General features: G+C 38.0%; 1 protein-coding gene across 8 annotated transcripts in view; it reads left to right on the forward strand.

Moving 5' to 3' along the window:
* Positions 1-14,304, forward strand: part of PPP1R13B (protein phosphatase 1 regulatory subunit 13B) — a 69,138-nt gene that overhangs the window by 53,145 nt on the left and 1,689 nt on the right. For 5 of the 8 annotated variants that reach the window (XM_039553335.1, XM_010395656.4, XM_019279839.3 and 2 more), the window contains 10 exons: positions 1,294-1,458; positions 2,264-2,444; positions 4,109-4,264; positions 7,001-7,170; positions 8,032-8,533; positions 9,049-9,815; positions 11,386-11,523; positions 11,603-11,736; positions 12,457-12,623; positions 13,391-13,590. In XM_039553335.1, coding sequence (XP_039409269.1) covers positions 1,294-1,458; positions 2,264-2,444; positions 4,109-4,264; positions 7,001-7,170; positions 8,032-8,533; positions 9,049-9,815; positions 11,386-11,523; positions 11,603-11,736; positions 12,457-12,623; positions 13,391-13,590 — 2,580 coding nt within the window. The remainder of the gene's footprint in view (positions 1-1,293; positions 1,459-2,263; positions 2,445-4,108; positions 4,265-7,000; positions 7,171-8,031; positions 8,534-9,048; positions 9,816-11,385; positions 11,524-11,602; positions 11,737-12,456; positions 12,624-13,390; positions 13,591-14,304) is intronic. The other 3 variants (XM_039553336.1, XM_039553337.1, XM_039553338.1) reach the window with 3 other exon arrangements.

The raw sequence follows: 14,304 nt of genomic DNA on the forward strand, positions 1-14,304 counted from the left end.
ATTGTCTGGTGTAAATAAAATACATAAAATAACATATTTTAATACAGTAATCAAAAATACAAGCTGCACTATATTCCCTGCATTATATAGTGCAATATAGCTGCAGTGTATTCACAGAGTATTCCCTGCATGAATACCTCCTCCAAGAAGATTGTTATGTCTAGAGTGTAGCTCTCACATGAGTAATTAAATATTCAGTTTACATTGGAATTTTGTCCAGTTATGTGCTAATGTATCAGGATTTTGAGGGCTTTTTTTATTTACTCATGTACTTGATTGTGATCAAGGTAACAGCTCTAATATATTTAATATTTTAAAATTAATTTAAATTTCAAAATTAGTCTCATTTATATAGATGAGCAAATACAACATACAAATCAATCAATCAATCGTGTTTTCATGCATTAGGAATAAGGGTCCCTTTCCCCCTTCCCCATTTATACCAGGCATGTCTATCTGCCTTTGAGTATTTCTCTAAGTATTTCTAAGTACTAAGATGCTCAATAGATGAAGATTTTTCTCTTGTGCTTCACAATGATCCCGTATGTGTTTATCAAGACTTAAATTTGCCTCAGGTGTTTTTTGCTTGTAACATTACCATGAAAATTGGAACACTGAGACAATGTTTGAGTTATTGAAGGTATGAAAAAATGCCAATGGCAAAGCAAGAGAAATAATTATAAAGAGTGTCATGGTTGATTTAAACCATAAAGGTAATCCACCTCATCATCTACTGGAAAACCGCTGTGAAGGTTTCAGTTTAGTCCCCATGCAGAGAGGAAAATCTGTGCCCAGTCCCTGCAGTAGCAGTTCAGTTACCCCTGCTTGACATCATGAAGTCTCATGAGGAACTGCAAACAGAATCAGAGTTTCTGTTATAAGTTTGGTGTCACTCAGTTTTCGTGACAGACAAGCTGTCTTGGGTGAGCATAACTTCTAACAAACATTTTCTGTGATTTAGTTTTTCACAGTAGAATTCAGTTCTGAAATGTCTTTATCCCTAATTCCTCAATCCATTTTCTATAAATGGGAGGCAGTCTGTACGTATTTAATAGGCATCCACTAGGTTTTTTAGGATATTTTTTCACTGTTTTCCTCCAAGAGTTGTTCATGATTGCAAATGCTAACTTGACAGGATGTGTGTAAGCGTAAATTAGAGACACCAGAACAAGTTGTTGATCCAAGTTGCTTTGGGTTTTTTAACACTGTATTAAAAACCAACTTGCCAAGAGACAGAACAAGAACTGTCCCCTAACAAGTGGGGTTTTATTTTTCATTTTTTTGTTTTTGAAGATCCGTAACAGGCTTAACCAGGAGCAGAACTCCAAGCTCCAGCAGCAGAAAGAGCTCCTAAACAAACGCAATATGGAGGTGGCTATGATGGACAAGCGAATCAACGAGCTGCGCGAACGACTGTACAAGAAAAAAGTTGAGGCACGTCAAAAAGAAAACATTCCTGTAAGATAAACTGTTAAAAGGGCCACACTTCAGTTTATCAAGGGCCTATAAAAACTACATAGAATCTCACTTTTTCCCACTCAAGTAATACATTTACAGATAAAGAACGTATAATAAGAGTAGCAGGTTCTTTAAAACTATTTTAAGGTTTCTCATAGTTATCCAAAAACTTCTGTAAGACAGAATATGTTTCATTTTTCTTCATGGCACAGACAAGACTATATTAAAAATCTGAAAAGTTTATATTTCTAGGAAGGAAAGTATGACTGTGTGCTACGTGTTTAAAAGCATGGATGCATTAAAAAATTGGATTTTATAAAATACTGATCTTCCAGTATGGAAAATGGATAAAAATATAAATGGTTTGATAAAGTTAGGCTTAATAGTTGTCTGGACCTTCAAAAAGATTTTAGAGATGAATTTTGGATTTCCATATGTATTACTAGCTGGAGGTATTGCTTTAAAAAACCCCAACCCATACATATTTGATCATTTAAGAACTCATTTTAGACCATTTGCTTGAGAAAGGCACAATGAAAGAGGCCTTACAGAGATAAAGGTGTCTATAAGAGATTTATATGCTGTGACTAAGAATTTTTGAGGTGTTAAGTTTAAGGAATAATATTTGTGCTTTCTACTACTTTTTTTTCTCTTTTTGTAGAAACATAGAGCATGGTAACTTAATTATTAAGGTGCCTTAGCTACAGTGCATGGTTCTAGATAATTAAGTTTAGACCTCCCTGTTCATGCAGCAAGGTCTAGATTAAATGGACACTCACGTTTCAATTTGTCTGATCGTTTTCAGTTAAATCGTATTAATGGAACTTCATCACCCCAGTCATCCTTGAGTGCTTCAGGAAGGGTAGCAGCAGTAGGACCTTACATCCAAGTTCCAAGTGCTGGCACTTACGCTGTTCCAGTAGATCCAGTTAAGCCACAGTCTCTCACCATCGCTCCTAACTCAACACATGGAAGATCAAAATCTGGTAAGTACTTGTGTGATGTTTATTAATACATACGGTTTGAAAAGGGGCAATAAAGAAATGGAGCAATCTTAGTGTTGGCATAATTTCTGTAGTGGAAGAGGCAAGTTTCAGATGTGTTAATACTGTTGTGTGAATTGGACATAAGTCATTTGATATGTGGCATTTTTGCCTCTTTCCATGAATTTTACTTAGGCTATCGAGTGTTTTCTTTGAAATTTTACTGGCTGGTACATCCCTAAAAGGAGCACATTTTCTTCACAGATCCTATGTTGTGTCTTTAATAGCTTTCTCAATTAGTTCGTGTGTTTGAATACAATAATGAAATCAACTTTGTGGAAAACTGTATTATAAATAACTACTTACAGTATGTTGCTTTTTGTCAAGTAAAGCTAGTGAGTAAATAATAACAATATTACTTCTTAGAAGGAGACTAAATAGGAAAATAGAATAAAACTATGGGAGGTTTTTGCTCCGTCTAAGATATGGGAGTTTATGGCCCTTGAAGCATTTCTGAAATGGAATAACCTTAACATTGATGCTGTTTACTTGTTTCTGCCCTGTTTAGTGAAGAAGCTGCCCTTCCAGAGTAGTCTCCAGAACTTTGTCTCTGAAATTGGCTCCCAAGTCTCCCATCAGTAATAATACCATCTACATTATAAAATAGAATTATTATTTAATTTGCATTGGAGACTAAATGAAGCAGGTCATATTTGTGCCTGAAATTCTCAATTCTAGCAAATCCCACCTCTCTGCTCATATCTTAGAAGATTCAGAATTCTTAAGAAATTATAAGCTAGGAAAATATGCATAATACAAATAAAATTGCATGATCCCATTCGTCTAACCACAGGACTTATTTTACCTGGTATCCTAGGAGAGATTAAAAATGGGATAAGGAAAATGAGTAGGAGACGAAAGCTGTTGCAATATTCACGTACATTCAAGTACTTAAAACTGAATATTCCAGCAAAATTTGCAGCAGGCTTTCCAGATGGGGAGGAAGAGATGGAGGGAAGACAATCTGAACCTCTCTGAAGAAAAGAATGTCAGAAAGTAAAACTAGCCAAACAGAACTTAAAAAAAAAAGACCCCAATCTTTCCCATTGGTATTAGTGATTTAGCAATACCTTTATCAGCTAAAAGTATTTAAAATCTCTACAAACCCCATCGCTGTGGATTTATGGAAAAGTCCCAAGAGTATGGAATGACTTAATTGTAGGGTGAAGGTACAGATTTGCAACAGTTTAGTTTTCAGATTTGTGGATCCTTCTTCCACATACAGAAAAGGACAGTTCCTAACTTTTAAGTTTACCAACCAAAAATCAAAATTTTGTAATATCAACCTCCCAAAATATATATACCCACTTCTAGACCTACCTCAGGACTTTTAATATTACAGAAATAATTATACTGCCTTAGGACTGACTTTGTATTTATTATTTTGAAGGTACTTGTTCTGTAAAATAGATTTATGTAAGAAGAAGCTTATATGCTCCCAGGAAGGAAGAAAAGAAATTGAGAATTTTTTTCAACTGTCATGCTTTTATTTCTCATTATCTGAGTGTTCCTGTTCTAAATTTCTCCATTGTCATTGTTATAATTTTTCCACCACTTTTTTTCTTTCTTTTTCTGTGTAACTGGATCTGCCTTGGTGTGTCCGGTAGAGACAGACTGTGGGTGTGTGAAAAAATCTCCAGACACCTGGAAGGTTTCTGATTTAGACATAATAGTGGATCCTATTCTGTCACCTCCCACTTCTCTTCAGTCTGCTGTTCACAATGTCATCCGCCTGGCACCTACTCTGTTTGACACCCAGCACTGTGAGTCCGTAGAAGATCTCTGCCTAGCTAAGAACTCAGTTTTTAATATGGTCATCTGAGCTCTTGCACACAGATGCATATTAAACAGCATCTTTAGGATTTGTGTTGTGGTTTGGCATGTAGAAGATGCTGTTGAAATGTAAAATGGTTGAGAAGTTGCTTTTCATCTTTGAAGGAAACAGATTTGCAGCAAATTCATCCCAGGAATACTAGAGTAGTGTACCTGGGATGAGTATTCTTCACTGCAAAACCTCAAAATTTTCAAAATGTTAGAAATTTCTGGCAATCACTAAAGTGTGTTTTAGTATATCTTGGATTGGGTAGATGTATAAAATACAGGCTTAGTTTGAGTTACTTTGTGGAAAACTTCAAGTTTCCACGTTGCACTGACCCCAGAGTTGGGATAAAAGCTCACACTGTCCAAGTCAATACCCAGAATCTTGCTGCCTTCCATTGGACTGGGAGTGTACTTCAGTTGCTATAGTAAGTATCCTGGATCCAGACCTACAGAAATTTTAGGTGAAGTCAGAGAAAATGCACAAAACCATTTGTGTCTGTGTGTCCCTGTCTTATTTATGTAAATGCACAATGGCCTGGTGAGAGCTGAAGTACACTGGGTGTTAGTTTACAGGTACAGGCAAGAGGGTGCATTTGGAGGGGAGGATGGAACCAGTTGGCTGTGAGGTGGCTGAGAGCAGGAGCTGGCGTGGCCTTGTCAGGAGGGTGTTGGCATCAGATCCCCCTAGACCAGGTTGCTCAAAGCCTCATCTAGCCTGGCCTTGAACATCACCTCAGGGATGGGGCATCCACAACTTCCCTGGACAACCTGTGCCACTGACTCCCCACCCTCACAGTGTAAGTTAGAGAGAGGAGGGAGAATCTGAATTTACTTCCAGTCTGTTACCTCAAAATTTGGGCATAAACATGCTGATTACAATAAGTTTTTGTGTATCTGTCTTTTTAATAGAAGAGTGTGGGTTGAATTTGCAGGTAAGATGTTTAAATTTGTCAAGTCTTTTGGTGTTGTTTCTGTAAGTGCTTTCCTCATAACTAAACTTACAGATCCAGATGCTTTCATGTTCAGCATGAATCAGTTATAACACATTTTGATCTTCAAAACAAAGGTTTTACTGAACTGTAACCTTACTGGAGGTACAGAATGTTGTGTGTATTTTGTACAGTAAACATTTAATTCAGTGGCATAGTTGGAAAATTTGCCATTGTTTAGGGTCTAAGTGCTTAGACACTTTTTTGGTCTCGCTCCTGATAACAAGATGATGAAAACAATAACAAACAAAACCCACAGCATTTTCAGTTCTTGGATGTTGCCAGTATTAAAAGCTGGGCCTCATTACTTTGCTTCCCGACAGTTTGCAAGTGCGAAAAGTGATTTCTGGACTATATACTGTATTCTCAGTGTAAAAATATGCAAGTGTTAATCCTGTTTTGAGAGATACTCAACAAAGAGGGTAAGGCTCATGGATAGAAAGTAGAATGGTGATGGAAAAATCACTCTCGTTAGAATGTTCCTATGCAGCTTATTTTGAGACTATCTACTATACTAGACAGAGAATTCTAGAAATAGCTCTGCTGATTCTGTTTTCTAGAGGCTTAGAACTGAAATGGGAAACTTGGCCTCTAAATACCTGGTTTTCATTTGATATTGTATTACTGTGGGATCCAGAAATATCATTGAATCTCCACACGTGCACAATCCCCCTCCATTTTAGCTGCTATCCTGTAGTAAAGTTAATTGTTACACATCATCTTTGCTGATTTAAGTGCTGCACTACAACAATTACAAGCCATGGGGATGGAGAAATGATCTCCAGTCTCCTTATAGGAAGAGATGCCTGAATTTTAATCTTTTAAAGGCAGATCAAATCCTTAGGCTCTAACATTGGATGTATTTAGTTATTGTAAACCATATCTAATTATTAGGCTACTGAAACTCTTTTGCTTATGTAGAGAACTGAAACTAGTCTCACACACTTTATAAAGTAACATATCAATGCATCTAGGACTTCTTTAAGGATATTTTGCCTCAGTTTATGTGCAGCTATGTATGATTTTTTGCATATGATGAAGATAAAAGCCCATGACTTGTGTCTTCACGCTGAGTTAAAGTTGTCAGCTGACTTTATAAATGTATTTAATATTAAATCTCTGAGGCAATTCTAATCGGGTGAGTGTGTTGAGGAAAAACAAAAGGTGAGTTAACTACCACTTCCAGCAAAGGAATGTGTGCTTTTGTTCCACCCTGCTGTTCAAGGGAGTTTTTACATCCTGTTATGGGTGAATGAATCTGGTAACCATAGTTTAAATTTGGAGCAAGTCCACTCGGGGCTTACACAGACTTAACATTTAGTGTAATTTGACAGTGTCTCTGGATAGTACCCAAAGAATTCTGTTGATGAAGTGTTTCTGTAAGGATTTTTACTCTGAGTTTGTTTGCCTTCTAATAGCAGAATATGCAACACTCAAGCCAAAATTTTAATTACATTTTTTCCACAGAAATTTTCAGTGGAATTTGAGTGTTAAAGGGTAGTTAACAGCACATTGTATGCAGTGATTTGGCTTTCAGTATTGATTTCTGAATCAAACGTTAATTTATCTCACTTCTAGAATAAAACTAATCCCACTGTAATCGAAGTTGTTTTATTTCATGTGTAGTTTTGCTTGTTTGCAATGCTAGTATGGATTATCTTAAATCTAGTATTTTTGTCTGTTTTCAAGCTAATGATGGAAATTGGCCGATACTTAAACAGAGCTCAGCCCCTGTGGTAAAACCCCCTCAGATCTCCAACACAGACTGGAAAGAATCAAGCATGGATACTGCTTTAAAACAAGGAACTATATCCAGCCAGCCTTTGCCAACTTCAGTATTAGGAAGTACTGATAAGATGGTGGGTTTCATCTGCGATATATTTATAGAGCTGCTTTGCTGAAATTATGAACCTTTAGTTTTCATAGCTGAACTCACTTCAGTTAGATATACATTCCATTTCCCTGCTGCTGTTTATTTAAAAAGTCATAAAGAAAATTACCTTTGTATTTCATCTGTTCCTTTCTGTTCTTATCACATTAAAATGTGTGGGGTTTTTTTACCTTTAGTAGTTTGTATTCCTTCCTGGTTTTTTACATATCTAGTCTCCCCTTTTCTCTCTTTGCTTCTCATAATCCTCTCCCCCCTCCTTCATGTTTCTCTAATTCATATCTTTGTTAGTCTTTTTCCTTGGTATAGATTATTACTTTTTCAATGTACTTTTTTTCTCATAAAAATCTCTCAAAAGAAGTTATTAAATCTATCCTTAAGTGAGTCCACTAGTGTTGTCTGTCTGGACTGTTACGCTAGTACTGTATGAATTCTGTAAGATTATAATCTTTAGAGAATAAGGATTTAGTCTTTAAATTGTTTTGGTAAACTCTGACAGTATATGTTGTCAAGTATGTTATCAACTAGATACTGAGATCCAGAATCCAGAACAAGTTATTCAGGCTTTGCATGTATGCAAATAGTTTTGAATTGATATGAATGTGTTACAGCTGAAGGCGCCTTTAAACAGTGGCTTTTGTCTGAGGTATGATGGGATCCTGTGATAAACTCAGGTAGAATCATATCTAGTGATAAAGGAACACACATTGTTTACATTGAATCCTTTGCTGTCTCACAAGATAGCTAGTATGGTATGTTGAAAGAGGAATGTTCTTGCTCAGAAGTCCTTTATTTAATTAAATGGTATATACTATTTATTGTTCTTACACAGGGTCTTGACCTGGGGAAGGTGCCACCAACAGTTCCTGGTGTAAGCAAGCAGTTGCCTCAGAACTACGGGACCTATCCAAGCCCAGTTCCTTTAGGAACAGGTTCTACAAACTCTCTAGAAAGAAGGAAAGATGGCAGCCTTCCCAGACCTGGCACCAGTATAGCAAATCGGCAAAGGCCGGTTCCGCTCCCACCTCCCAGCAACATGCACCAGCCCAGCTCTTCACAGCAGATCCAGCAGAGAATTTCTGTCCCTCCCAGCCCCACGTATCAACCCTCCGGTCCCCCCTTGTTCCCAGGAGGAGAGGGCAGGCCAGAACTGCCTTTGACTGTGGCAATCAGACCTTTTCTCGCTGATAAAGGATCCAGACCTCAGTCTCCCAGAAAAGGGCCACAGACAGTGAACTCCAGTTCCATCTACTCAGTGTATCTTCAGCAAGCAACACCACCAAAGAATTACCAACAAGCTGTGTACAATACCTTAAATAAGTCGGTAAAAGCAGGTAGAATATATTTTGCTTTTTTTTTTCTTTGGAATCCATTAAGATCTACTTGTTTGGCTTAGTTTGCTTCCCATATTGGTTTGGAAAACTTGTCTAAATCTGTGAGGAAAGTTTTTTTTGTGTATGCAGAATAGGAGCAAAATCATTCAATATATTTTTGAGGTTATGCATTGATTTACCTTTTTAAAACAAGATGCAATTGGAACAATATAGCCTGGATACTTTACCAGTACTTTGATAAATAAGTTGAAAAAACAGAGTCTCGATAGGAGAGTTTTTCTCCTCTTGTTGTTTCCTCTTGAAAGAGGAAAAACAGTCCAGATGCTACTTGTAGCTTATAATTGTAAGAAGCATCAGCATCACCAAGGTAAGTATTTATTTCTGTTTTGATAGTCCCCAGAACATTTTTTTTTTTCTGTAGTAGTGTCAAACAAGTAGCAAGAGTTTATTTATAAATATTTTATTATGTAATTTGAGAACAGCTCTTCACTGTTTTCCATCTTTCTTTTCTTCAGTTTATGGAAAGCCTGTATTACAGTCTGGTTCAACCTCTCCCTCACCCTTGCCATTCCTTCATGGTTCTTTGCCTGCCCAGTCTCCCTCACAGCCACAATCTCAGCCTCAGACTGAGGTCACTGAAAAAGATCAAGAGCTGGAAAATGCTCCACCACCCACTGAAAACAGCAATGTGGAAAACATTCCCCGTCCTCTTAGTCCTACTAAGCTCACCCCTATAGTGCACTCGCCCCTACGGTATCAGAGCGATGCTGACCTCGAGGCTCTGAGGAGAAAACTGGCCAATGCTCCGAGGCCGTTAAAGAAACGCAGCTCCATCACTGAGCCAGAGGGCCCAAGTGGACCAAATATACAAAAATTATTGTACCAGCGCTTTAATACCCTGGCTGGAGGGATAGAAAGTGCTCCTTTTTATCAGCCAAGCAATCCACAGGACTTCATAGGCAACCTAGCTGACGTTGATAATGGGAACGCCAGCACCAATGGCAATATTGAAGAACCAATCCCCGTGCAACCTACAGTTCCTGTCCCTGATGAACCACCCCCTTCGTCAGATGCCAATGATAATGAATTACCTTCTCCCGCTACCGAGGAGCTGATAAGCACTGAAACCACAAATCAAACACCTGAGACAACTGAAGACAACAACAACAATCTTGCTATAGTTCCTTCTACTGAGCAGTCACCCAGTCCCACGCCAGAGGTCAGTTCTCCAGTAGAAGATGAAGCTCCTTTGCCACCTGCTCTTCCTCCTCCACTTCCTCCAGTAAGTAACAAAGCAAAAGAACAACTTTGTGAACTACACAATTAGCTTTGTGTTTAAGCATAACTGGAATATGGTAAGTTTGTGCTCAGCAGTATCTTTGCACTTGAAATCTCCTGATATTAAAAGGAAAGAAAACCAGGGGAGTTCCAGGGAGAATTCTGATGGATTAGTTTCTTTACTACTCTAGCTGCTTAATAAGGAAAATATGCAAACAGGTAATGGGAGGTGTATGTATTTTTCAACTTTTTGGAGATTCTTGTAGAACTTATTCTGGAATTTGAGATTCCATTAATTTTTTTTTTTTTTTTTAATTTGTCCAGGCCTCCAAAGATAACTATTTGTATAAAACTAAGGATAAGCTGTGTCAGTGGGAAGCTTTTTAATTTGCAGGCAAGCTGAAATAGCTGTTCTGGGGAAAATGCACTCCTTTTGCCCTTTCAGCTTAGAGGAGAGATGGACCAGGGCTAACTCCAGCAGCAGCACAGCTGGCTTGTGATAGCAGAAATGTTCTTCTGATGGGCTTGTCACATACTCTGAATTGCTTCCAAAGTCCCTCCTCCAGCTGCACTAAAATCTTTTAAATACTTGCCATTACCAAAATCTACCACATTTGGAGAATTGAAAAATACAGAAAAAAACTGAATTTTATTCTTTGTTGTTGTGATATCACTCTTTGAAACCAAGGTTCATCTCCACTTTTTGATTCAGGTAGGAGCCTTGCATTCCTCTGAGAATTTGACTGCAGTGTGCACAAGGGTTTTTATATGGTTTTCCATGAGCATAAGGGCCAGGGTACTTCTGGGAGAATGGGATATGCTAGCAACTAATATTATTCATAACGTAAAGGGTTTATTTTCCAAACTGAAATAGCCATCCTATATAGGACCATAAGTGAAAACAGATCTTATAGAGCTAGAGACTAAAAGCATTCTATAAAAGCTGTAGTTAATAATAGATATTTTTTCCCCCAGAAAGTGACAAGGACACATATAAGGCATTCAGAATACTCTTGAAACACATTTAAATGTGCTTCAGATCTTAAAAAAAAAATGCTGCTTCTGATAACACCTGCTAGAATGTCACATAAAATAGCTTCATGTTCTGTTCTTTTTGTTTCTGCAACAAAACTCCCAACTTGCCAGGCCTGATCTACAGCAGAGACTCCTGTTAATTCAAGGCGTTGATTCCTCTAAGTACAGACTCCGGCTTAATTGTGTCGTGCTTTCCAGGCTAAGCAAAAGTTTTCACAGTGTCTCAGATAATCCACCAGTAATATACACAGCTTCTATTAGATACAATTAAGATGATGATGCTTAAAACATTCACTTAGATACTTCATTCCTTATACTCACTTATCTTTAATTAGAAGCTTTGAAATTATATTGGCTTGCTTTTTCATATTTTAACTACATAAAATATAGTAATGTGTCAAGCCTTCTACTTAGAGACTTTTAAATAGAAGTGATTACATAGTTCTGAATATCATCTAAGGAAGATGAGATTCTTAAATGAACAATTTTTATACTTGTACAACCTGAAATGATGCCTTCCAACCTTCATCTCTACTCAGACAAAACGTACCAACTTGAAGAAACCCAACTCAGAAAGAACAGGCCATGGTTTGAGAGTGAAGTTCAATCCCTTGGCTCTCCTCCTAGATGCTTCTTTGGAGGGGGAATTTGATCTGGTACAACGAATCATATATGAGGTAAGCTTTTAAACAATGGCAACCTCATTCAGTATTCAGGAAAAAGAAAGTGCTGAACTATTTTTTTTGTTTTCAACAGGTTGATGATCCGAGTAAACCAAATGATGAAGGCATTACACCTTTGCATAATGCAGTGTGTGCTGGTCATCACCACATTGTGAAGTTCCTACTCGATTTTGGTGTAAATGTAAATGCAGCAGATAGTGATGGGTGGTAAGTGTCAAGATTTTTAACCTAGTGTCTGGGAGAAACACCATTTAGATGCACATTCAAAATCGAGTTGAGACCTGTTTTGGAAACAATTTCCTTCCCCTTTATCCCCAGTAAATGAGCATTCTCTAAGCTCTAGGTGGAGATGAACTCAAATGCAAGGTTACAGTGTGTTCAGCTCCCAAGCAAGCACGCTTAAACCATAAACTAGATTACAGTTTGGCTTTAATTAGTGGTACAGTTGCATTTCTTGTTCAGATGCTGAAATAATTAAAAGCATAAATAACAAATGACAAAAGTTAATTTGTTTAAGTTTCATCATGGTAGAACCCACCACAGATGTTGGTGTTCTTGAAGAATCTCACCTTACAGGTAGCCATAGCATTCCTGAAGTCTTTGGTGGGGATGTGAATCCTCACCTTTGTTTTACCTTCCAGGTTTCCTTCTACTGGAAAATACCCTTTTACACCCAGCAGCTTTGTAAGCTGTGAAAATTACTAGTTTTCCTGTCATCTGTTTTATAATGCTTGGCTTTACTGGTATTTTTCAGGTAAATCCTGAAATCCACCCCAGCTGCTTGACAGGTTTTGGACAATGCGTACACATACTATAAACACAAAGAAAAATCTTCTTTTAATATAGACAAGCTCTACATAGCAAGATGAAAGTTAGGATTCATGGAAGCTTATCTTTTCACATGCACTTTTTTTTGCTTTATTTCAGGACACCCTTGCATTGTGCAGCTTCTTGCAATAGTGTTCATCTCTGTAAACTACTGGTTGAATCTGGGGCAGCTATTTTTGCTTCAACTATAAGTGATATAGAAACTGCTGCAGACAAGTGTGAGGAGATGGAAGAAGGTTATATTCAGTGTTCCCAGTTTTTGTATGGTAAGCTGTGACACCTACCAACTCTTTTCTAAGATTCATCCTGATTTGTCCCTCTGATCTGTGTGTAACATCTGCTTAGGCCCCAGACTTCATGATATGGCCCATCATGTCCCTGTGCTTTCAAAGTGCTAAAACCAGAATCATCTTTTCACTGTGATGTTGGTCTTAGTCCTCCTGGGTTCTGAATTACTTCACAGGCTCCTTCAAATGTTAAGATTTTTAAAGTTTTAATTTGGCTGTATTTCAAGGAAATGCTTCTACAGGGAGGTTTTGACAGTGAGTTGTCAAGTATTTTGACAGAGACACTCCCAACTTCCAGATGCACAAATTTCTAGCAGATCACACAAAGAAAGAAATACACTTTATGAATACTTAACTTACAGAAGGTGCTTAGTTACTAAAATGTATTTTGCAAGAAAAGCACTTGGATGGAGCAGACAACTTTTTAGTTTTCATCAGAGAATTTAAGCTTCATTAAGGCTCTGTTATATCTGACATTGTGTGAATTCCGAAAGCCTCGGGTGTCCCTACAAGACCTGCTGTACGAAGCAGTTTCCATTGCATGTATAATAAAAGAGAAAACCTCGTTCTCTGAATTATTCTTAAGACTTGGTTTTATCATGCAGTTAAATTTCTGACAGGATTTCATAATGGAAAACTGTTCATGAAATGTTATTAACAGGAGACTAATACTTGGGCCACTGTGTCAATAGTAAAAATCTCAGAGGGGAAAAAGAGGCTATTTTACCATCTGGTGTTGTTAACAGGCGTGCAGGAGAAGCTGGGAGTGATGAATAAAGGGGTGGTGTATGCTCTGTGGGATTATGAAGCCCAAAACAATGATGAGCTGTCATTCCACGAGGGCGATGCCATCACTATTCTGAGGCGCAAGGATGACAACGAAACGGAGTGGTGGTGGGCCCGCCTCAATGACAAGGAAGGCTATGTGCCTAAAAACCTCCTCGGGGTAAGTTCTTTCACCCTCTCCCTTCTATTTTTTACATGCACCTGAAGTAGGAACACAAGATGGATCTTTGGTCAGAATCCCTCTGTACACCATCCAGACACAGCACTATGAAGTGGTGTAAAGGAGGCTATCCTTATGCTCTCTCTGGCCTCTGTGCCATTGTAAACAAAAAGGAGAGGCTACTATTAGGAGATTAGTGCTGGTTCTCATTGGGCAAGTTAGTATATTTAGTATAGCAATATATTTAATATTGTTTATGCTTTATTAAGACTTTTTCCTCCCCCTTGTCTAAAATATAGAGCCCTTACAGAAAGCATGGTGGCTCTATTAGGCAGCTTGAAGCCTTGGCCCAGAAAGTTCTTTGGGAATGTTTTTAATACCTGGTACAAGATAAGAACACAGGTGTGTGTGAGTTTAAAACAGGAAAGAGCCTTGAACATGACAACTGTGGCACATCATTTATGCTGCTCTGACAGATGAACACTGTTGTCAGGAGAGGCCAGAGATGTGACTAAGTAGAGCTACTGAGGACAAAATGCGTAAGAGAACCTTGCAGAGCAGGAAATAAGCGCTCTTGAGTACTCAACAGGGAATTTTTGTACTTATGTAAAAGCATCCTTTGTCTGTTCTGGATCTTGAGCTAAAAGCACCATGTCATTTTCTGAGCAGCCATGTTGCTGCTATTGGCAGGAGTAAATCAGCCCTCTTCCTCCT

Source organism: Corvus cornix, chromosome 5 (assembly GCF_000738735.6).
Source record: "Corvus cornix cornix isolate S_Up_H32 chromosome 5, ASM73873v5, whole genome shotgun sequence".
Taxonomy (NCBI): Eukaryota; Metazoa; Chordata; class Aves; order Passeriformes; family Corvidae; genus Corvus; species Corvus cornix.